The sequence below is a fragment of the Scyliorhinus torazame genome, chromosome 3 (assembly GCF_047496885.1).
Source record: "Scyliorhinus torazame isolate Kashiwa2021f chromosome 3, sScyTor2.1, whole genome shotgun sequence".
NCBI lineage: Eukaryota > Metazoa > Chordata > Chondrichthyes > Carcharhiniformes > Scyliorhinidae > Scyliorhinus > Scyliorhinus torazame.
In genome coordinates this window covers 139,257,429-139,279,979 of record NC_092709.1, presented here as the reverse complement: position 1 = coordinate 139,279,979, position 22,551 = coordinate 139,257,429, and the positions used below count along the sequence as shown (strand labels likewise).

The window sequence follows — 22,551 nt, the reverse complement described above, 5'->3', positions numbered from 1 at the left end:
AGTAGTGGTGTCGATCCTGAAATGTGACCCACAATCACGCTGGCTGCAGCATTTCGAACCTCACCCCCTTCCGATGGAGCACCACCTTGGCCCGATATAAACCAGCTCTCTTCTTTGCCACTTCCGCACTCCAGTCCTGATAGATTCGGATCTCCGTATTCTCCCACCTGCTGCTCCGCTCTTTTTTGGCCCATCTCAAGACACACTCTCTATCCCCAAAACAGTGAAACCTCACCACTACCGCCCTTGGCGGCTCGTTGGCCTTGGGTCTCCTCGCCAGGACCCGATGAGCCCCATCTAGCTCCAGGGGACTCGGAGAGGCCTCCGCACCCATCAGCGAGTTGAGCATCGTGCTCACATAAGCCCCGGCATCGGCCCCCTCCACTCCTTCAGGGAGACCCAGAATCCGAAGATTCTTCCTCCTCGACATGTTCTCCAGGTCCTCGAATCTTTCCGCCCTCCTCTTGTGCAGCGCCTCGTGTGCCTCCATCTTCACCGCCAGGCCCAAGATCTCATCCTCGTTCTCCGAGGTTTTTTCCCGCACCTCCCGGATCGCCGCCCCTTGGGCCTTCTGGGTCTCCACTAACCCCTCGATGGCCGTCAGCATTGGCACCAGCACCTATTTCTTCAGCTCCTCAAAGCAGCGCCTGAGAAACTCCTGCTGCTCCGGCCCCCATGCCGCTTGATCTCCGTCCGCCGCCATCTTGTTTTTTCTCCCTCGCACTTTTCGCTGCTCCAAAAGCGCTTTTTTGACCGCTCCACTCCTGGTCCAATCCATATACTATTGGGGGGGGGGGGAGACGACCTTGCTATCACCTTCCCACACTGTAAGTCGTCGAAAAATTGCCATTGGGGCTCCTCTGGAGAGCCCAAAAGTCAGTTTTAGTGGGAGCCGCCGAATGTGCGGCTTAGCCCCGCATAGCCACAACCGGAAGTCGTAGAAACTATTATTAAAGGAGCTATAGCAGAGCACCTGGATAGGTTCAAAGTAATCGGGCAGAGTCAACATGGTTGTGTGAAAGGAAAATTATGTTTAACCAGCTTATTGAAGTTTTTTGAGGAAGTAACATGTGCTGTGGATAAAGAGGAACCATTGGATGTACTGTACTAAGATTTCCAGAAGGCATGTGATAAGGTGCCACACCAAAGGTTATTGTGGAAAATAAAAGCCCATGATATAGGGGGTAACAAATTGGCATGGCTATTGGCTGGCTAACAGGAAGCAGAGAGTAGGCATAAATGGGTCTTTTTCAGGTTGGCAAGATGTAAGAAGTGGTGTGCCACAGGGATCAGTGCTGGAACCATACCTGTTTACAATTTATATAAATGACTTGGATGGATGGGATGGTTGTCAAATTTGTTGATGACTCAAAGATAGGTCAGAAAGTAAGTTGTGAAGAGGACAGATGGAAATTTAGCTACGGTAAGTGAGTGTAAAAAGATCTGTCAAATGGAGTATAATGTGGGAAAATGTCAACTTGTCCATTTTGGGAGGAAGAATGAAAGAGAAGCTTATTATCTAAATAGTCAGAAATTGGAGAGCCCTTAGATGCAGAGGGATCTGGATGTCTTATTGCATGAATCACAAAAGGCTAATATATGCAGTTACAGCAAGTAATTAGGAAAACAAATAGAAAGTTATATATTGTGAAAGGAATTGAATGCAAAAGTAAGGAGGTTATGCCTCAGTGATACAGAGCACTAGTGAGAACACATTTGCCGTATTGTGTACAATATCACAACCACATTCATTGGATTGATGATGGCTGTATAGTCAAAGACCTTCTGTATGCTGAACAGGCCACTGGGTCACGACCTCTACTGCAAGTGAGGTATGAAGATGGCAGACATTTTAACTGAAAACTGGGAGAAAGTCACTGACAACCACGGCCTCTGGAGGCTGTCTGTCTGGAAAGGCATTAGAAGAGGTGAGCAGAAGCAAGGTTCAGCTGGCCGAGAAGAGGGTCCAGAAGGAACAAAGGCCAATATATTGTTCATCTTCTCAGACCACTGTCGTCTGCTGCAGCCAATACAGCTCCGGAGTGGGGCTCCTGATAAACAGCATCGCACAGAGCTGAACACCATGAAGCAAGCCAACGCCTTACAAGACAGAAGCCTGTCACTAATGGCTGACTGCTGTGCACCCAAAACCCAATATGTAGCTCTTAGTGGCTTGTGAGAACAGTAACATCTATAGCTAACCCAGGATAGAAAACCAATGAGCCGTAAATAAAATAAGCCAGAGAAAGCCACTCTAAACTCGATATACATAGTACGGTGACAGATAACACTGCTGATAGGAAGAAACGAAACCCAGAGACAAAATGAAACATTTTCAGTTGTATGATGTGTTTTGAGCTATCAGCTCTTTCGGGGCTGCAATAGATGTTTGAAGCTGTTTATCATTTTCTCTGTGTTTTGTAGATTGGCATATATTAACTTACAGTTAACCTATTGATCGCACAGGAACAGCAATTTCAATAACTAATAACGCAGTGCGGGGATTATTTTAAAACAGTAGATAATTCTGTCTCATTCTGAGGAAAGAGAGGTGTCTAAAATGTAAATTTCTGTGCCATGCTATGTAATATACGTGCCCTTTGTTTTGTAGCCTCCTCCCAAGATTTATGATAAACAGCTTGATGAGAGAGAGCACAGTATCGATGAATGGAAAGGTAATGCGAAACAAGAACTCTGGTTACAATTATGATCATATATATTTTGATAATTCTACACAAAATATTCCAAGTATGATGAATATCACCACCTTCACTAAATTGTGAGAAATGATGGGTGATTGTCAACTGGCTTCCAAGGTGTAAATCAATTGAATTGAAAATCAGTGCTTTCTATAACAGTCAGTTTTAATCTGCATCAACAGTGTTATGTCTGAGCAGAAAGTTAAAGATCGACTGCGTCATATTTACTGAACTCTCGTCCATTGTGAGACCCATTGCAAGTGAGATCAGAAAATTTAGCATTCCAGCCAAAACACCATTCACTGTCAGCGAATACAAGCAGCGAACGAGGACGGAAGATTTCGGCCGCTATCTGTAAACATACAGCAAGAAATAAAGGATACTTTAAAAAAAAATATGTTTATTTTGAATTTTTAAACAAAATTTTCAACCATACAAACAAAACCTCCCCCCCCCGTAACAAAAAGAAAAGAAAGCTCGCATAGCAAGACATAAACATGGCAGTTCAATATGATACAGAACTTTGTACATTGGATTCCTCCCGTACATATCAGTTTTCCGGATCATTTATGTATTTTCTTGCTCAGATACCCCCCCAGAAAAACCCCCTTCCCCGTCCCTCCCTCTTCTCCCCCCCCCCCCCCCAAGAAAGATATCCCCCCCACAGCCCCGCCCCCCCCGGGTTGCTGCTGCTGCTGACCGAACTCCATCTAACGCTCCGCGAGATAGTCTAGGAACGGTTGCCACCGCCTGAAGAACCCCTGCGCAGACCCTCTCAAGGCAAAATTTATCTTCTCCAGCTTGATAAACCCTCCCATGTCATTTATCCAGGCTTCCACACTGCGGGGCTTCGCATCTTTCCACACTAACAAGATCCTCCGCCGGGCTACCAGGGACGCAAAGGCCAGAATACCGGTCTCTTTCGCCTCTTGCACTCCCGGCTTGTCCGCTACTCCAAGTAATGCTAGCCCCCAACTTGGCTTGACCTGGACTTTCACCACCTTGGATATAGTTCTCGCAACTCCCCTCCAGAACTCATCCAGTGCCGGGCACGACCAAAACATATGGGCATGGTTCGCCGGGCTTCCTGAGCACCTCCCACATCTGTCCTCCACCCCAAAGAACCTGCTCAGCCTCGTCCCCGTCATATGCGCTCTGTGAACAACCTTAAATTGTATCAGCCTAAGCCTGGCACACGAGGAAGAGGAATTAACCCTACTTAGGGCTTCAGCCCACAGACCCTCTTCAATCTCCTCCCCCAGCTCCTCTTCCCATTTACCCTTCAGCTCCTCTACCAAAGCCTCCCCCTCTTTCATCTCCTCTATATCGCCGACATCTTACCCTCTCTGACCCATACGCCCGAAATCACCCTGTCTTGAATCCCCTGTGCCGGGAGCAGCGGGAATTCCCTCACCTGCCGCCTCACAAACGCCCTCATTTGCATGTACCATAACCCTTAATCCCTTTATTCTTCAAAAAACTATCTATCTTTATCTTAAAAACATTTAATGAAGGAGCCTCTACTGCTTCACTGGGCAAGGAATTTCATAGATTCACAACCATTTGGGTGAAGAGGTTCCTCCTAAACTCAGTCCTAAATCTACTTCCCCTTATTTTGAGGCTATGCCCCCTAGTTCTGCTTTCACCCGCCAGTGGAAACAACCTGCCCACATCTATCCTGTCTATTCCCTTTATAATCTTATATGTTTCTATAAGATCCCCCCTCATCCTTCTAAATTCCAACAAGTACAGTCCCAGTCTACTCAACCTCTCCTCGTAGTCCAACCCCTTCAGCTCTGGGATTAACCAAGTGAATCTCCTCTGCACACCCTCCAGTGCCAGTACGTCCTTTCTCAAGTAAGGAGACCAAAACTGAACACAATACTCCAGGTGTGGCCTCACTAACATCTTATACAATTACAGCAGAACCGCCCTAGTCTTAAACTCTATCCCTCTAGCAATGAAGGACAAAATTCCATTTGCCTTCTTAATCACCTGTTGCACCATGTAAACCAACTTTTTGTGACTCATGCACTAGCACACCCAGGTCTCTCTGCACAGCAGCATGTTTTAATATTTTATCATTTAAATAATAATCCCTTTTGCTGTTATTCCTACCAAAATGGATAACCTCACATTTGTCAACATTGTATTCCATCTGCCAGACCCTAGCCCATTCACTTAGCCTATCCAAATCCCTCTGCAGACTTGCAGTATCCTCTGCACTTTTTGCTTTACCACTTATCTTAGTGTCGTCTGCAAACTTGGACACATTGCCCTTGGTCCCCAACTCCAAATCATCTATGTAAATTGTGAACAGTTGTGGGCCCAACACTGATCCCTGAGGGGACACCACTAGCTACTGATTGCCAACCAGGGAAACACCCATTAATCCCCACTCTTTGCTTTCTATTAATTAACCAATCCTTTATCCATGCTACTACTTTCCCCTTAATGCCATGCATCTTTATCTTATGCAGCAACCTTTTGTGTGGCACCTTGTCAGAGACTTTCTGGAAATCCAGATATACCACATCCATTGGCTCCCCGTTATCTACCGCACTGTTAATGTCCTCAAAAAATTCCACTAAATTAGTTAGGCATGACCTGCCCTTTATGAACCCATGCTGCGTCTGCCCAATGGGACAATTTCCATCCTGATGCCTCGCTATTTCTTCCTTGATGATAGATTCCAGCATCTTCCCTACTACCGAAGTTAAGCTCACTGGCCTATAATTACCCGCTTTCTGCCTACCTCCTTTTTTAAACAGTGGTGTCACGTTTGCTAATTTCCAATCCGCCAGGACCACCCCAGAGTCTAGTGAATTTTGGTAAATTATCACTAGTGCATTTGCAATTTCCCTAGCCATCTCTTTTAGCACTCTGGGATGCATTCCATCAGGTCCAGGAGACTTGTCTACCTTTAGCCCCATTAGCTTGCCCATCACTACCTCCTTGGTGATAACAATCCTCTCAAGGTCCTCACCTGTCATAGCCTCATTTCCATCAGTCACTGGCATGTTATTTGTGTCTTCCACTGTGAAGACCGACCCAAAACACCTGTTCAGTTCCTCAGCCATTTCCTCATCTCTCATTATTAAATCTCCCTTCTCATCCTCTAAAGGACCAATATTTACCTTAGCCACTCTTTTTTGTTTTATGTATTTGTAGAAACGTTTACTATCTGTTTTTATATTCTGAGCAAGTTTACTCTCATAATCTATCTTACTCTTCTTTATAGCTTTTTTAGTAGCTTTCTGTTGCCCCCCTAAAGATTTCCCAGTCCTCTAGTCTCCCACTGATCTTTGCTACTTTGTATGTTTTTTCCTTCAATTTGATACTCTCCCTTATTTCCTTAGATATCTACGGTCGATTTTCCCTCTTTTAACCGTCCTTCCTTTTTGTTGGTATAAACCTTTGCTGAGCACTGTGAAAAATCACTTGGAAGGTTCTCCACTGTTCCTCAACTGTTTCACCATAAAGTCTTTGCTCCTAGTCTACCTTAGCTAGTTCTTCTCTCATCCCATTGTAATCTCCTTTGTTTAAGCACAAAACACTTGTCCTTGATTTTACCTTCTCACCCTCCATCTATATTTTAAATTCCACCATATTGTGATTGCTCCTTCCGAGTGGATCCCTAACTATGAGATCCTGAATTAATCCTGTCTCATTACACAGGACCAGATCTAGGACCGCTTGTTCCCTTGTAGGTTCCATTACATACTGTTCTAGGAAACTATCGCGGATACATTCTATAAACTCCTCCTCAAGGCTGCCTTGACCGACCTGGTTAAACCAATCGACATGTAGATTAAAATCCCCCATGATAACTGCTGTACCATTTCTACATGCATCAGTTATTTCTTTGTTTATTGCCTGCCCCACCATAATGTTACTATTTGGTGGCCTATAGATTACTCCTATCAGTGACTTTTTCGCCTTACTATTCCTGATTTCCACCCAAATGGATTCAACCTTATCCTCCCTAGCACCGATGTCATCCCTTACTGTTGCCCGGATGTCATCCTTAAATAACCGAGCTACACCACCTCCCTTCCCATCCACTCTGTCCTTCCGAAAAGTTTGATACCCTCGGATATTTAACTCCCAGTCGCGACCATCCTTTAACCATGTTTCAGTAATGGCCACTAAATCATAGTCATTCACGATGATTTGCGCCATCAACTCATTTACCTTATTCCGAATACTACGAGCATTCAGGTAAAGTACACTTATGTTGGCTTTTTTAGCTCTGTTCTGAATCTTAACACCTCGATCAGTAACCTCTCCTAAGTTATATTTCCTCTTAACCTTTCTCCTAATTTTCCTTGTCTTTGAACCCATATCTTCATGTAGCAACCTGCCGCGTCGCTGACCATTAATGTTTTCACTTCCCGAAAGCTCCTTTCTGCCCTCCTCAACGGTAGGTCATCTATCCCTCTTCCCTGATCCCCCGAATGTACCACAAAGAGCTCACTCTTCCCTACATTGAGCTTGTAGCCCGAGAAGTCTACAAACTCCCTTAGGATCTGCATGACCTCCACCATCCCCTCCACTGGGTCCGCCACATACAGCAACAGGTCGTCTGCATACAGCGACACTCGATGCTCCTCTCCCCCTCAAACCACCCCCCTCCATTTCCTGGACTCCCTTAATGCCATGGCCAAAGGTTCAATTGCTAATGCAAACAACAGGGGGGACATGGGGCACCCCTGCCTCGTCCCTCGATAAAACCGGAAATATTCCAACCTCCGCCGATTCGTAAACACACTCGCCACCGGGGCTCTATATAGGAGCTTAACCCAACTGATAAACCCCTCCCAAACCCAAACCTCCGCAGCACTTCCCAGAGATACTCCCACTCTACTCGGTCAAAGGCCTTCTCCGCGTCCATAGCTGCCACTATCTCCGCCTCTCCCTCCACCGATGGCATCATTATCACGTTTAGAAGCCTCAGCACATTGGTATTTAACTGCCTGCCCTTTACAAATCCCGTCTGGTCCTCGTGAATCACCCCCGGGACACAGTCCTCAATCCTCGTAGCCAACATTTTTGCCAGCAGCTTAGCATCCACGTTGAGGAGCGAGATCGGCCTATACGACCCGCATTGCAGTGGGTCCTTATCCCGCTTCAGGATCAAAGAGATCGTCGCCTCCGACATTGTCGGGGGCAGGGTCCCCCCCTCTCTTGCCTCATTGAAGGTCCTTACCAGCAACGGGGCTAACAGGTCTACATACTTCCTATAGAACTCCACCGTGAACCCATCCGGTCCCGGGGCCTTCCCTGCCTGCATGCTCCCCAGTCCTTTAACCAGCTCCTCCACCCCAATTGGCGCCCCCAAACCAGCCACCTCCTGCTCCTCCACCCTCGGGAACCTCAGCTGGTCCAAGAATCGTCGAATCCCCTCTTTTCCCCCTGGGGGCTGGGACTTATACAGCTCCTTGTAGAAGGCCTTGAATGCCTCATTCACTTTCACCGCACTCCCCTCCGTAATTCCCTTTCCATCCTTGACTCCACCTATTTCCCTCACTGCCATCTTCTTACGGAGCTGATGTGCCAGCATCCGGCTCGCCTTCTCCCCATACTCATACATCGCCCCCTGTGCGTTCCTCCACTGTGCCTCTGCCTTCCCTGTGGTCAACAGGTCGAATTCCGTCTGGAGACTTTGCCGCTCCCTAAGTAGTCCCTCCTCGGGGGCCTCTGCATATCTCCTGTCCACTCTTAAGATCTCCCCCACTAACCTCTCCCTTTCCCTGCCCTCTCTCTTCTCCCTGTGAGCCCTGATGGAGATTAACTCTCCCCTGACCACCGCCTTCAGCGCCTCCCATACTACTCCCACCTGCACCACCCCGCTGTCGTTGGCCTCCAGATACCTTTCGATGCACCTCCGCACCCTCCCACACACTTCCTCGTCTGCCAGCAGTCCCACATCCAACCGCCACAGCGGGCGTTGGTCCCTCTCCTCCCCCAGTGCGGGGCGTGGTCTGAAATAGCTATGGCCGAATACTCCGTTCCCTCCACTTTCTGGGTTTAATGCCCTGCCCGGAACAAAAAAATCTATCCGGGAGTAGGCCTTGTGTACATGGGAGAAAAAAGAAAATTCTCTGGCCAAAGGCCTGGCAAATCTCCACTGATCTACTCCCCCCATCTGATCCATAAACCCCCTGAGCACCTTGGCCGCAGCCGGCCTCTTTCCGGTCCTAGATCTGGAGCAATCCAGTGCTGGGTCCAACACCGTGTTGAAATCCCCACCCATTATCAAGCTTCCTATCTCCAAGTCCAGAATACGCCCCAACATCCGTTTCATGAATTCAGCATCGTCCCAGTTCGGGGCGTATACATTTCCCAATACCACCCCCATCCCCTGCAACCTACCGCTCACCATCACATATCGGCCTCCATTGTCCGCTACTATGTTCTTGACCTCAAACGACACCCGCTTCCCCACCAGTATTGCCACCCCTCTATTCTTCGCATCCAGCCCCGAATGGAACACCTGTCCTACCCATCCCTTCCTTAACCTGACCTGATCTGCCACCTTCAGATGTGTCTCCTGAAGCATGGCCACGTCTGCCTTCAGTCCCTTTAAGTGCGCGAACACTCGGGCCCTCTTACCCGGCCCATTTAAGCCTCTCACATTCCACGTGATCAGCCGGATTGGGGGGCTACCCACCCCCGCCCCCTGCCGACTAGCCATCTCCTATCTTAGGCCAGTCCCGTGCCCGCGTCTCCCGCACCCTCCAGTCCCCCAGACGGGGAACCCCCGCCCCGAACACCTCTTCCATTTTCAGTTCCCCCTCGGCCAATGCAACAGCAACCCTATTGTCCCCCCCTCTCCCCCTCCCCCTCCCCCCTCCCCGCTAGATCCGAATCTAGCTCTTTTGCTCCCCCCATAATACTTCCGTAAGTCAGCTGACTCCTGCTGACCCAGGCTTCCCCCGCCTTCCCGTTGACCCCCCCGTGTGGAAATCCCTCCTCCTCCTTACGCTCCTCCATCCCCCCCCTCCCTAACGCGGGAAAAAGCCCGCGCTTTCCTGAGCCAGTCCCGCCCCCTGTGGCGCAGCTCCTGTTGCGGCCTTATCCCAATTCCCCCATCCCCGAGCCTCACCTCCCTCCAGCACCGACGCCCACATTCCTCATTGTCCCCCCATCAAGAGCTCTTCCCCCATCTCCATCCATCGTCTCACCCGTGAAACATTCTTTACCCATATTTACAACCCTGTATACAGTCAACATCTCCCCCACATCCACAATCCCTCAGTTCGAGTCCAATTTTTCCGTTTGGATAAAGGTCCAAGCCTCTTCTGGCGTTTCGAAATAGTGGTGTCGGTCCTGATAAGTGACCCACAGTCGCGCTGGCTGCAGCATTCCGAATCTCACTCTTTTTTTATGCAGCACCGCCTTGGCCCGGTTGAAGCCAGCTCTCCTCTTTGCCACCTCCGTGCTCCAGTCCTGGTAGACTCGGATCACCGCATTCTCCCATCTGCTGCCCGCTCCTTCTTGGCCCATCTCAGGACACTCTCTTTGTCCGTGAAGCGATGGAACCTCACCACTATCGCCCTTGGCGGCTCGCCAGCCTTGGGTCTCCTCGCCAGGACCCAGTGAGCCCCTTCTAGCTCCAGGGGGCTCAGAGAGGCCTCCGCACCCATCAGCGAATGGAGGATCATGCTCACATACGCCTCGGCATCAGCTTCCTCCACTCCTTCGGGGAGACCCAGAATCCGGGGATTCTTCCTCCTCGACCTGTTCTCCAGGACCTCGAGTCTCTCGGCCCACCTCCTGTGCAGTGCCTCGTGCACCTCCATCTTCACCGCCAGGCCCAAGATCTCGTCCTCGTTCTCGTTAGTTTTGTCCTTCACCTCTCGGAGCTCTACCGCCTGGGCTTTCTGGGTCTCCTTCAGCCCCTCGATCGCCAACAGCATTGGCGCCAGCACCTCCTTTTTAAGCTCCTCCACGCAGCGCCTGAGGAGCTCCTGCTGGTCCGGCCCCCATGCTGCTCGATCTCCGACCTCCGCCATCTTGATTTTTCCCCCTCGTTTCTGCCGCTGCTCCAAAGCGTCTTTTTCCGCCGCTCCATTGCTAATCCCCTCCATACGACGGAAGGGGGACCTTACGTCACCTTCCCACACGGGATTTAGTTTTAAAAAAATTCCGTTGGGGCTCTCCGGGAGCTGCCGAAATGTGCGGCTTAGCTCCGCATCGCCGCAACCGGAAGTCCAAGGATACTTTTGTTAGCAACACATGTTTTAAGTTACTTGGTGGTACTGGTCACTATTAGTGAAACAATGTCCACATAGAATTTATCGCAAAGCACCAGAATGTAGTAAATAAGAATGGGTTGTTGAGATTGTTACGTTCTGGTGCTTGGCCGGACGGAATTTCTGCACTAGAGAACGTCTAGTTTGTGAGTCAGATAACAATAAAAAAACTATCAAAATCTACTAACTATAAATTGCTGCTTTTATGTAAGAACTACTACAAATGCGACTACCCACTACAACGTCTATCTCCAGACTCCCTGAGGTAACAGTGTCGCGTGGTTGTTCTCTACTGCCTCCTGTTGGTTGGAGGTTTTATCTATTGGTGTTTACATGATTGCTTATGCGTATCATCAAAGATATTACTAAAGAGTCGGAAACCGGAGCGCCCGGAGGAAACCCACGCAGACACGGGGAGAACGTGCAGACTCCACACAGACCGTGACCCAAGCCGGGACACGAACCTGGGACCCTGGTGCTGTGAAGCAACAGTGCTAACCACTGTGCTACCGTGCCACCCACGGGGAGCTAGACGGAAAAAGATCGGGTTGAATTTCCACAGAATTTTGAGGAAAAAAATTTAGATTACCCAATTCATTTTTTTCCAATTATGGGCCAATTTAGCGCGGCCAGTTCATCTACCCTGCACACCTTTGGGTTGTGGGGGTGAGACCCAAGCAAACACGGGGAGAATGTGCAAACTCCACACTGACAGTGACCCGGGGCCGGGATCAAATCGGGGTCTTCAGCGCCTTGAGGCAGCAGTGCTAACCACTGCGCCGTTGTGCCGCCCGAATTTCCGCAGAATTGATGATGGGCTTCAGCCTGTCATTCAGAGCCCTCCCCATGTAAACCCAATCCCAAATCCCGTGGATGGAATACTTTGTATACTAGGGGCAGGAGTCCATGCCTTTAGTGGCAGAATAGGACCAACCATCTCATGGAGGAGGCACATACCAGCCACTTCAAGAAGGTGTGGCTAAGTATCGGATTTTGTTCAGCAGAATGGATAGAATTTTTTCCACAGTTAAGAAAGGAAAAATTTGCTTAAAGTGCAAGCACTTGCTTTCACCTTTTGATAGGACCTTCAGTAGGTCTAGAGCAGAACCTATGCTGGCTCTTGAAGACATATAGGCCCTGCTCAATGTATTTGGAACATGCTGGCTGAAATTCCTGGGGTTAACCGGGAAGGCTCCCAGTCAGGACCCCAGATTTGCTATGTAGCATGACGTAGTGTAATTTTTAAACTTCAGTTCAATGGAGTGAAAACTCATTCAGTGGATCTTTTGACCCCAAACAGCATACCCCTTGCTGAATTGGAGGGAGGCGGGGGTCACAATTTCAGCACAGCTCACCAAGACCCCCCAACTCTCCATTCTTGAAATTCTTCCTCGAATCTTCCTTGTTGCAAGTTAGCTTGCAGTTACTAATCAAGTAGGATTCACAACCATTGTCTGCCCTAAACTGCATTGGGTCACTGTAGTACCTTGCAGCAGTGTTGAATGCATTGATTCATATATAGTTAAGCCAAGCTTCAGAGATAATATGATACTGTCTGCCAAGAGAAGTATGCATGTCAAAGTGATTGAAAGAATAGGGTACTGGTAAAAATGGCTTCTGTGAGTACTGAGTGCCTGTTCATAGTGTAGATGATTACATTGATCATAACAGGAGTTAGATGATGTTCGTGTTCACTCTGAATGCAGCTTGTAAATGTAAATAATCTTTATTGTCACATGTAAGCTTACATTAACATTGCAATGAAGTTACTGTGAAAAGCCCTTAGTTGCCACATTCCGGCACCTGTTCAGATACACAGAGGGAGAATTCAGAATTCTCAGCTGGTACGGGAATTGAACCCGCGCTGCTGGCCTTGTTCTGCATCACAAACAAGCTGCCTAGCCCACTGAGCTGTTGTGGTAATATTATTTCTGTAGAAAAGACCCCAAAAATCATCACTGCTGGAATAAATTTGATGAAATTTAATAAATAAATATGCTCCATTGACTTGACTTCTGTTTTTGACAGAATTAATCTACAAGGAGGTGATGGATTTTGAGGAGAAAACTAAAAATGGTGTCGTGAAGGGACAGCCGTCTCCCTCAGGTAAATCCAGTAACCCTGTACACAGATAATAAGGTTGATTCTCAAATGTTAGATATATCCTATTCAGACATTTTCCATTGTTTCTATTAGTATATTTCAGAAATATGTTTAATCATTATTTGAAAGTTTTCTGCAACTGAAAGGTTATTTATTTTATCATAAATCACCAGAAAATAACAAAATTGTCACTTTGGTCAGTAAGGTAACAACACAAAAAAGCACATTGGAATCTTGGGCTGGATTTTCCCTATCATGGTTGGTTGTTCTTTCATTTCTGGACACTAGGGGGCAGTGAATAGTTTTTACTGCAGTGATTTCCTTTCAAATATTCAGATGGGAACAGAGTGCATTAAATACAAGAGGCACAAGTGATTTAGATTTAGATGTATTGACACGTATAATGAGGTACAGCGAAAAGTATTGTTCTGTGTACAGTCCAGGCAGCTCGTTCCATACATGAGAAACATAGGACATACAATAGATACACAATGTAAATACATGGACGTAGGATGAAGCATATGGAATATAGTGCTACCACAGAAAAGATGATGCGTAGAGAGATCAGTTCAGTCCACATTAGGGCCATTCAGGAGTCTCGTAACAGAGACGAAGAAGGTGTTTTTGAATCTGTTAGTGGGTGTTCTCAAACATATGTATCTTCTGCCCAATGGAAGAGGTTGGAAGAGAGAATAACCAGGGTGGGAGGGGTCTTTGATTCTGTTGTCCGCTTTTCCAAGGCAGCAGGAGGTGTACACAGAGTAAATTGATGGGAGGCGGGATCATGTGATGGACTGGGCTGTGTTCACGACTCACTGAAGTTTCTTATGGTCTGGGCCGAGCAGTTGTCAGACCAGGCTGTGATGTAGCCAGATAGGACGCTTTCTATGGTGCATCTGTAAAAATTGGTGAGAGTCACTGTGGGCATGCCGAATTTCCTTAGTTTCCTGAGGAGATACAGGTGCTGTTGTGCCTTCTTGGCCATAACGTCGACGTGGATGGACCAGAACGATTGTTGGTGATATGTGCACTCAGGAATTTGAAGCTGTCAACCATCTCCACCTCGGCACCATTGATACAGACAGGGGTGTGTATGACACTTTGCTTCCTGAAGTCGATGACCAACACCTTAGTTTTGCTGACATTGTAGGGGAGTTTGTTGTCGCTACTCTATGCCATTAGGTTCTCGATCTCCCTCCTGTACTCTGACCCATTGTTGTTTGAGATCAGACCCACTCCAGTCATGTCATCAGCAAACTTGTTTCGCCAACACTTCGGGTTGGGGGCAGGGTCAAGGGAAATGCCGATTCGGGGGAACCACAGATTTGAGCCAGGGAGATGGGATGGAAATTTTCGGAAATGGGAGGAGAAGGGGATTAAAACACTGAAGGATTTGTTTCTTAGGGGTCGGTTTGCAGGATTGAAGGAGCTGGAAGCGAAGTATGGGCTGGAGCAGGGAAAAGTGTTTAGATACATGCAGGTTCGAGATTTTGCTAGGAAGGAGATACAGAACTTGCCGGAGGAGCCGGCCTCCACATTGCTGGAGGAGGTGCTGACGACAGGGGGACTGGAGAAGGGGGTAGTGTCAGCGGTGTAGGGAGCTATTCTGGAGGAGGAGAAGGCACCGCTGGAAGGGATCAAAGCAAAGTGGGAGGAAGAGTTGGGAGAGGATATGGAGGAGGGGGCCTGGTGTGAGGTGATCCGGAGAGTGAATGCCTCCACCTCATATGCGAGGTTGGGGCTGATACAGCTGAAGGTGGTATATAGAGCGCACCTCACGAGGGCGAGGATGAGCAGATTCCTTGAAGGAGTAGAAGATGTGGGTGAATGTTGCGGGGGGCGGGGGGGGGCTCGCTAACCACGTTCATATGTTTTGGTCCTGTCCAAAGCTAGAGGATTACTGAAAGGAGGTTTTTAGGATAATTTCTAAAGTGGTGCACGTGAAACTGGACCCGGGCCCCCGGGAGGCCATATTCGGGGTGTCGGACCAGCCAGGGTTGGAAACGGGTGCGGAGGCAGATGTTGTAGCCTTCACCTCGTTGACTGCCCGAAGGCGGATCCTGATGGGTTGGAGGGCAGCCTCTCCACCCTGTGCCCTGGCGTGGCGGGGGGACCTGTTGGAATTCTTGACTCTTGAGAAGGTTAAGTTTGAACTGAGGGGAAGGATGGAGGAGTTCTCCAATTCATGGGCATTATTCATTATGCACTTTCGAGAACTGGATAACATCGAACATTAGTTGGGGGGGGGGGGGGGGGGAGGCTTCGGGGGGAGGGGGGTGGTGTGTGTTAATGGTGACTATGGGTGATTCCTGATTCCTTTTTGTCATTTGTTTATGTGAACATGCGGGCTAATGTTTGGGGTTTGGTGGGAGGATGGGATCGTTGTTATTGCTATGGGGATTGACATATTTGTTACTGATTATTGTTTATTGTTGGTGGGTGTAAATTTGGGAGAAAATACAAAAAAGGAGAATAAAGAAATATTTAAAAAAGAAAAAAATGTCATCAGAAAACTTGGAGATGGAGTTTGAAGAATCCAAATAACTAATGCCCTACGATAATGCTTTTGCCAATGTGTTTGAAATATTTTCAAACTTTAACATTTTCCAGTAGTTTTCACTTGTGTGGTGACTGCCTCCTCATCAACAGGATTGGGTGTTGCTGCGAATGCTCGAACATTTTGCTAGGATTATTTTACAACTGAATTATCTCCATTTAAATAATAAATAATGAAATGTACAGGTCAACTAAAAAGTGGTGGTGGGGGTGGAGTTGGTCACTAATTCTAGTGAAAAGGTTGATGCACTCACATCTACAATATTTTTAAAAAAAATATATGTTTATTCAAAGTTTTCAATACATTTTTACAAAACACTCCAAAAAGAAAAGAAAATATATATAAGAAAAATACGCCATCCCCTCCAACAACTTAAACCACTCAACACTAAACTATCTAACAAACTAAGAACAAAATGGGGCAAACGCCCCTTATAATAATAAAAACAAGCCAAACCACCCCCCCCCCCCCCCACCCCCACCTTCTCCCCCCTGGGCTGCTGCTGCTCTTGACCTCCACCTAACGCTCCACGAGAAAGTCTAGGAACGGTTGCCACCGCCTGGAGAACCCCTGCACAGACCCTCGCAAGGCAAACTTTATCCTCTCCAACTTGATGAACCCTGCCATGTCATTAATCCAAGCCTCCACGCTTGGGGGTTTCGCATCCCTCCACATTAGTAGGATCCTCCTCCGGGCTACCAAGGACGCAAAGACCAGAACTCCGGCCTCTTTCGGCTCCTGTACTCGCGGCTCAACTGATACCCCGAATATTGCTATCCCTCAGTTCGGTTTAACCCGACTGTCCAAGACGTTGGACATAGCCTTTGCGAAGCCCCTCCAGAACCCCTCTAGCGCTGGGCACGCCCAGAACATATGGGTGTGATTTGCTGGGCTCCCCGAGCACCTCACGCATCTGTCCTCCACCCCAAAAAACTTGCACATCCTCGCCCCTGTCATATGTGCCCTGTGAACCACTTTGAACTGGATCTGGCTAAGTCTGGTGCAAGACAAGGAGGAGTTAACCTTGCCCAAGGCCTCCGCCCACAAGCCCTCATCCAGTTCTTCGCCCAGCTCCTCCTCCCAGTTGCCCTTCAGCTCCTCCACCGAGGCTTCCTCCGCCTCCTGCAACTCCTGATAGATCGCTGAGACCTTGCCCTCTCCCACCCATACACCCGAGGTCACCCTGTCCTGAATCCTCCGTGTGGGAAGCAGCGGAAATTCCTTTACCTGCCTTCTCACAAACGCCCTCACCTGCATGTACCTAAAAGCATTTCAGGGGGGTAACCCAAATTTCTCCTCCAGCGCCCACAGGCTAGCAAAAGCCCCATCGATAAATAGTGCCCCCATCCTTTTAATCCCGGCCCGATGCCAGCTGAGGAAACCGCCATCTATCCTGCCCGATGCAAACCTATGATTATTCCGTATTGGGGACCAAATTGAGGCCCACAACTCACCCCTGTGCCGTCTCCACTGCCCCCAGATCCTCAGTGTCGCCGCCACCACCGGGCTCGTGGTGTACCGCGTTGGCGGTAGCGGCAAAGGTGCCGTCACCAGCGCTCCCAAGCTAGTGCCCACGCATGATGCCGCCTCTAATCTTTTCCACGCCACCCCCTCTCCCTCCATTACCCATTTCCGAATCATTGCCACATTGGCTGCCCAGTAATAACTACACAGGTTTATTAGCGCCAGCCCACCCCTCTCCCGACTACGCTCCAGAAACAGCCTCTTGACCCTCGGGGTCTTACTTGCCCATACAAACCCCATAATACTCCTGCTTACTCGCTGAAAAAAGGCCTTGGGGATGAGGATGGGCAGGCACTGGAACACAAACAGGAACCTAGGGAGGACTGTCATCTTAACGGACTGCCCCCTGCCCGCCAGGAGAGTGGAAACACGTCCCATCTCCTAAAGTCTTCCTCCATCTGGTCTACCAACCGCACCAAATTAAGCTTATGCAAGGCCACCCAACTCCTGGCCACCTGGATACCCAAATATCGGAAAGTCCTCTCCGCCCTCTTAAGCGGCAGCTCCGCCAGCCCCCTTTCCTGGCCCCTCGCATGCACTACAAAGAGCTCACTCTTCCCCACGTTAAGCTTGTAGCCTGAGAAGTCCCCAAACTCCCTAAAGATCCGCACGACCTCCACCATCCCCTCCACTGGATCTGCGATGTACAAAAGCATGTCATCGGACTTCCAGTGACGGCGGGCGGGAGGCAGCCGCGCGTTGGAGGGCTCCCGTTCGGGAACGGCATTGACGGGGAGTAACGCCCGGTCCTAGGGCCAGCGATGGCAGTAAAAGTCGGGAGACAGCGCACAGAGAAGAAGGATGTCGAAAAACACCAAAAAAACGGCCGGGTAAAAAGCGGCTGAAAGTCCGTTGGAGAGTGGAATGGTCACCGTGGGGTCAACAAAGAAAATGGAGGCTGGAGCACCAGGGGAGGCCGCAGTGCTTACGGCTGAAGAAATAACTAAGGTGATGGCTGCAGAATTCCAAAAGGGGATCTTTGGGCTTTCCTAGGGCCGGGCAAGGGAGAAAGGGACCCGGGCGGGGGCCTCCACGCTGGCCGGTTTAAGCCGGCCAGTGAACGGGAGTGAGGTGGGGGAGGGTCTGCGGCCATCGGAGCCTGGCAGAACAGGGTCCGAGTGGTCTAGCCGGGGTGGAAAGTTGGGGGGAGGGAACCGAGGTTGGGAGGAAGAGTTTTACAAGAGGCAGTGGACGGGAGGAGCTGGAGACTTGGGGGGGGGTACAACTCTGGGGTATCATGTACGGTACTCTCTCAGAGGCTGGATGGCGTTAGTTGGGGGCGTGGGGGGAGGGGGGCTGTGTAGATTAAGGGTGACTACGGGTAATCCCTGATTCCTTTTTGTCATTTGTTTATGTAAACATGCAGGTTGAGGTTTGGGGGGGTTGGTGGGCGAATGGGATTGTTGTTATTATGGGGATTGACATATCTTGATGATTATTGTTTATTGTTGATGGGTGTAAATGTGGGAGAAAATTTGGGGCAGCACGGTAGCATTGTGGATAGCACAATTGCTTCACAGCTCCAGGGCCCCAGGTTCGATTCCGGCTTGGGTCACTGTCTATGCGGAGTCTGCACATCCTCTCAGTGTGTGCTTGGGTTTCCTCCGGGTGCTCCGGTTTCCTCCCACAGTCCAAAGATGTGCAGGTTAGGTGGATTGGCCATGATAAATTGCCCTTAGTGTTCAAAATTGCCCTTCGTGTTGGGTGGGGTTACTGGGTTATGGGGATCGGGTGGAGGTGTTGACCTTTGGTAGGGTGCTCTTTCCAAGAGCCGGTGCAGTCTCGATGGGCCGAATGGCCTCCTTCTGCACTGTTAATCTATGTTAAAATGTGAAAAAGGAGGTTTTGTAAAGGCCCCGAAGAATCCAGCACGAGTTTTAAGGATACAAAATAATAAAGTTTATTTACTATAACAATATATACATAGTAGTAGCAGTAACTTCCCTTGCTACCTTCTCCTTCCTCTTGGTTCCTGGACTGGCCAGCTTATTTATAGTAGGAGTTTCTCCGCCCCCCTCATTGGGGAAGTTCATACTCCCATAGGATTGTGGGATAATCATTAGTCCCCAGCCAATCGTCAGTAGGCAGGTTATAACATCCCTCCCCCCCAAAGTCCAAGGAATCCACCGTAGGCCCTGGCGAAGGAAGGCGTCGAACTCGTTTGGCCGCAGGCCGGACGCCATTTGCACGCGGCGCTGGATCAGGCGGCGTATAACGAGACGGAGACCGGCGCTTCCGTGATGAACGGCGCGGTTGTACATCCACGGCCTGTGGACCCGAGGATTCCCCCTCTGATTCATCCTGTGTCTCCATCTCGGAGTCAGAGTCTGCTGCCTCCGTCATGTCAGCGTCTCTGTCCCCATTCGGTCCCGTCATGCTTTGAGTGAGGCACCAGTGGAAGATTTGGAGGACTACCTTTCCTTGTTTCTGGTCTTTGCCGCTGTTGAACTGAGCTCCGGGGGTGGGGAATCTTTTGCGGGGATGATCTTCTGGACCGGACGTGGTCTACATGTTTTCGCTGGAGACGACCCTGGGCTTGCACTTGGTACGATATAGGGCCCGTTTGGCGAAAGATTACCCCAGGAACCCATTGGGCACCACCAGCAAAATTCCGCACGAATACTGGGTCACCGGGCGCAAACTGCCGAATCGGACGATGCTGAGACAATCCCGGTCCCTGCCGTTCTTGTGTGCGGCGTACTTTTGCGCCAATGTCCGGGAAGACCATACTAAGGCGGGTGCGAAGTCTCCGGCCCATTAGGAGTTCTGCGGGAGCTACCCCAGTCACTGTATGGGGGGTGGTCCTGTACGTAAACAAAAACCGAGCCAGTCTCGTGTCCATTGATCCGGAAGACTGCTTCTTTAGGCCTCTTTTGAATGTTTGCACTGCATGCTCTGCCAACCCATTTGAAGCCGGGTGGTAAGGGGCAGTGCGGATATGGCGGATGCCGTTCATCTTTGTAAACCTAGCAAACTCCTCACTCGTGAATGGAGTGCCATTATCCGTGACCAGCACCTCGGGGAGGCCATGCGTGCTAAATGATAAACGCATTTTTTCAATTGTTGCGCAGGACTTTGTCCCCTGCATCTTATGCACCTCCAGCCATTTGGACTGGGCGTCAATTAGTAGGAGGAACATGGATCCCTGAAAAGGGCCTGCGAAATCTGCATGTAAGCGTGCCCAAGGCCGCCCTGGCCATTCCCAGTGATGTAGGGGCGCGGCCGGCGGAAGCTTCTGATGCTCCTGGCAAATGGAGCAGTTTTGGGCCACCTTCTCAATGTCGGTGTCGAGGCCTGGCCACCAGACATAACTCCGGGCCAACATTTTCATCTTGGTCACGCCCGGATGCCCATTGTGCAAGTCTGATAATATCAGCTCCTGGCCTTTTTCCGGGACAACCACACGCGTCCCCCACAAGAGGATGCCGTCTTCCACGCTGAACTCTGACAGCTTGGAGGAAAATGCCCGTAACTCGCCTGGGAGCTGTCTATGCTGCCCACCATACAGGACTATGTGCCGAACCTTTGACAGGACTGGCTCCGTCTGGGTCCACTCACGGATCTGTGATGCCGTGACAGGCAAGGTGTCCATAAAATTTAGGGTTGCGACCACCTCACCGGTCGTGGGGGTCGACATGGGGCCGGTCGATAAAGGCAATCGGCTCAGTGCGTCGGCATTTGCTATCTGCGTACCTGGTTTGTGCTCCAGAGAATACTCATATGCAGCAAGCAACAAAGCCCAGCGCTGGATCCGTGCAGAAGCAATGGGCGGTATCGGCTTATCCTCTCTGAAGAGTCCCAGCAGGGGCTTATGATCAGTCACGATAGTGAAATGGCGGCCGTACACATACTGGTGGAAGCGTTTCACCGCGAAAACCACTGCCAGGCCCTCCTTCTCGATCTGCGCGTACTTCTTCTCCGCTGCAGTCAATGTGCGGGAGGCGAAAGCTATCGGTCGCTCGGCCCCGTTCTCCATCTTGTGGGACAGGACAGCCCCAATACCATACGGGGATGCATCACATGTGACGAGCAAAGGCTTTCCCGGATCATAGTGGGTTAGTAACCCAGACGACGACAATTGTTGCTTTACCCGCCGGAAAGCGGTTTCTTGCGGCTGACCCCAAACCCAGGTGTGATTTTTCTTTAGCAACAGGTGTAAGGGGGCCAGCGTAGTTGCCAGATTGGGGAGGAACTTCCCGTAATAGTTTACGAGACCGAGAAAAGAACGAAGATGCGAAGTGTCAGTCGGGGTGGGGGCATGTTGAATTGCACGCACCTTCTCTGCGACGGGGTGCAGACCCTCGCGGTCCACCCGATAACCTAGGTAGACTACTTCTTTTGCCTGAAATACGCACTTTGTGTGACGTAAACGGACTCCAGCCTCCGAAAGGCGTTTAAGGACAGCCTCCAGATTTTCTAAATGCTCTTGCTCCGACGTCCCTGTAATCAACACGTCATCTAGGTAGACAGCCACACGTGGTAAACCTCTCAAAATGCCCTCCATAACACGTTGAAAAATTGCGCAGGCAGAGGATACTCCAAAGGGCAACCGTGTATATTCATACAGGCCCCGGTGTGTGTTAATTGTTACATATGGTCGGGAGGCAGGGTCCAGCTCCAACTGCAGGTAGGCGTGACTCATATCTAATTTTGTGAATGAGAGTCCGCCTGCAAGTTTCGCGTAGAGATCCTCTATGCGAGGCATTGGGTATCGGTCGAGTCGGGAAACTGTATTCAGTGTAAGTTTATAGTCGCCATACAAGCGAACTGTGGCATCTGGCTTCATTACTGGCACAATTGGGGCTGCCCAGTCAGCAAAACGGACAGGCCTGATAATACCCAAACTCTCCAAACGAGTGAGCTCCCCTTCTACCTTCTCGAGCAAAGCGTAAGGCACTGGGCGCGCCTGGAAATAGCGCGGTGTGGCTCCTGGTTCAACTTGGATACGGGCTACGGCCCCTTTTATTTTCCCCAGACCAGGCTGGAATACCTCTGGGTATCGTCCTAGCACCTCAGTCAACCCTCCAGAAACTGTTTGGAGGATGTGCTGCCATTGCAACCGCAAATGGCGCAACCAGTCCCGACCCAACAGGCTGGGCCCATGGCCACGCACTACGATAAGTGGGAAACGCCCCTCCTGGCGTCCATAGACAACAGGGGTCATTGTAGTTCCTGCAATGTCCAGTGGTTCCCCCGTGTAGGTGGCCAACCTGGCCTGTGAGTCAGTTAGTGTAAGGGTCTGTATACCCTGCTTGATGCGGTCGAATGTCCTCTGGGCGATCACGGAGACCGCTGCGCCAGTATCCAACTCCATCTCCAGCGGGTGGCCATTGACCCGTACTGTCACCTTAATGGGGGCCACACGGGGAGCTGCCACACAATGCAGCTGCAGGCAGTCGTCCTCCGTCTC

General features: G+C 49.8%; 1 protein-coding gene across 12 annotated transcripts in view; it reads left to right on the top strand.

Annotated features, from left to right (window-relative positions):
- Positions 1-22,551, top strand: part of mapk10 (mitogen-activated protein kinase 10) — a 375,236-nt gene that overhangs the window by 310,407 nt on the left and 42,278 nt on the right. For 11 of the 12 annotated variants that reach the window (XM_072496256.1, XM_072496255.1, XM_072496260.1 and 8 more), the window contains 2 exons: positions 2,612-2,675; positions 12,986-13,063. In XM_072496256.1, coding sequence (XP_072352357.1) covers positions 2,612-2,675; positions 12,986-13,063 — 142 coding nt within the window. Of the gene's footprint in view, positions 1-2,611; positions 2,676-2,881; positions 3,095-12,985; positions 13,064-22,551 lie in introns of those variants that run through there. The other variant, XM_072496259.1, reaches the window with a different exon arrangement.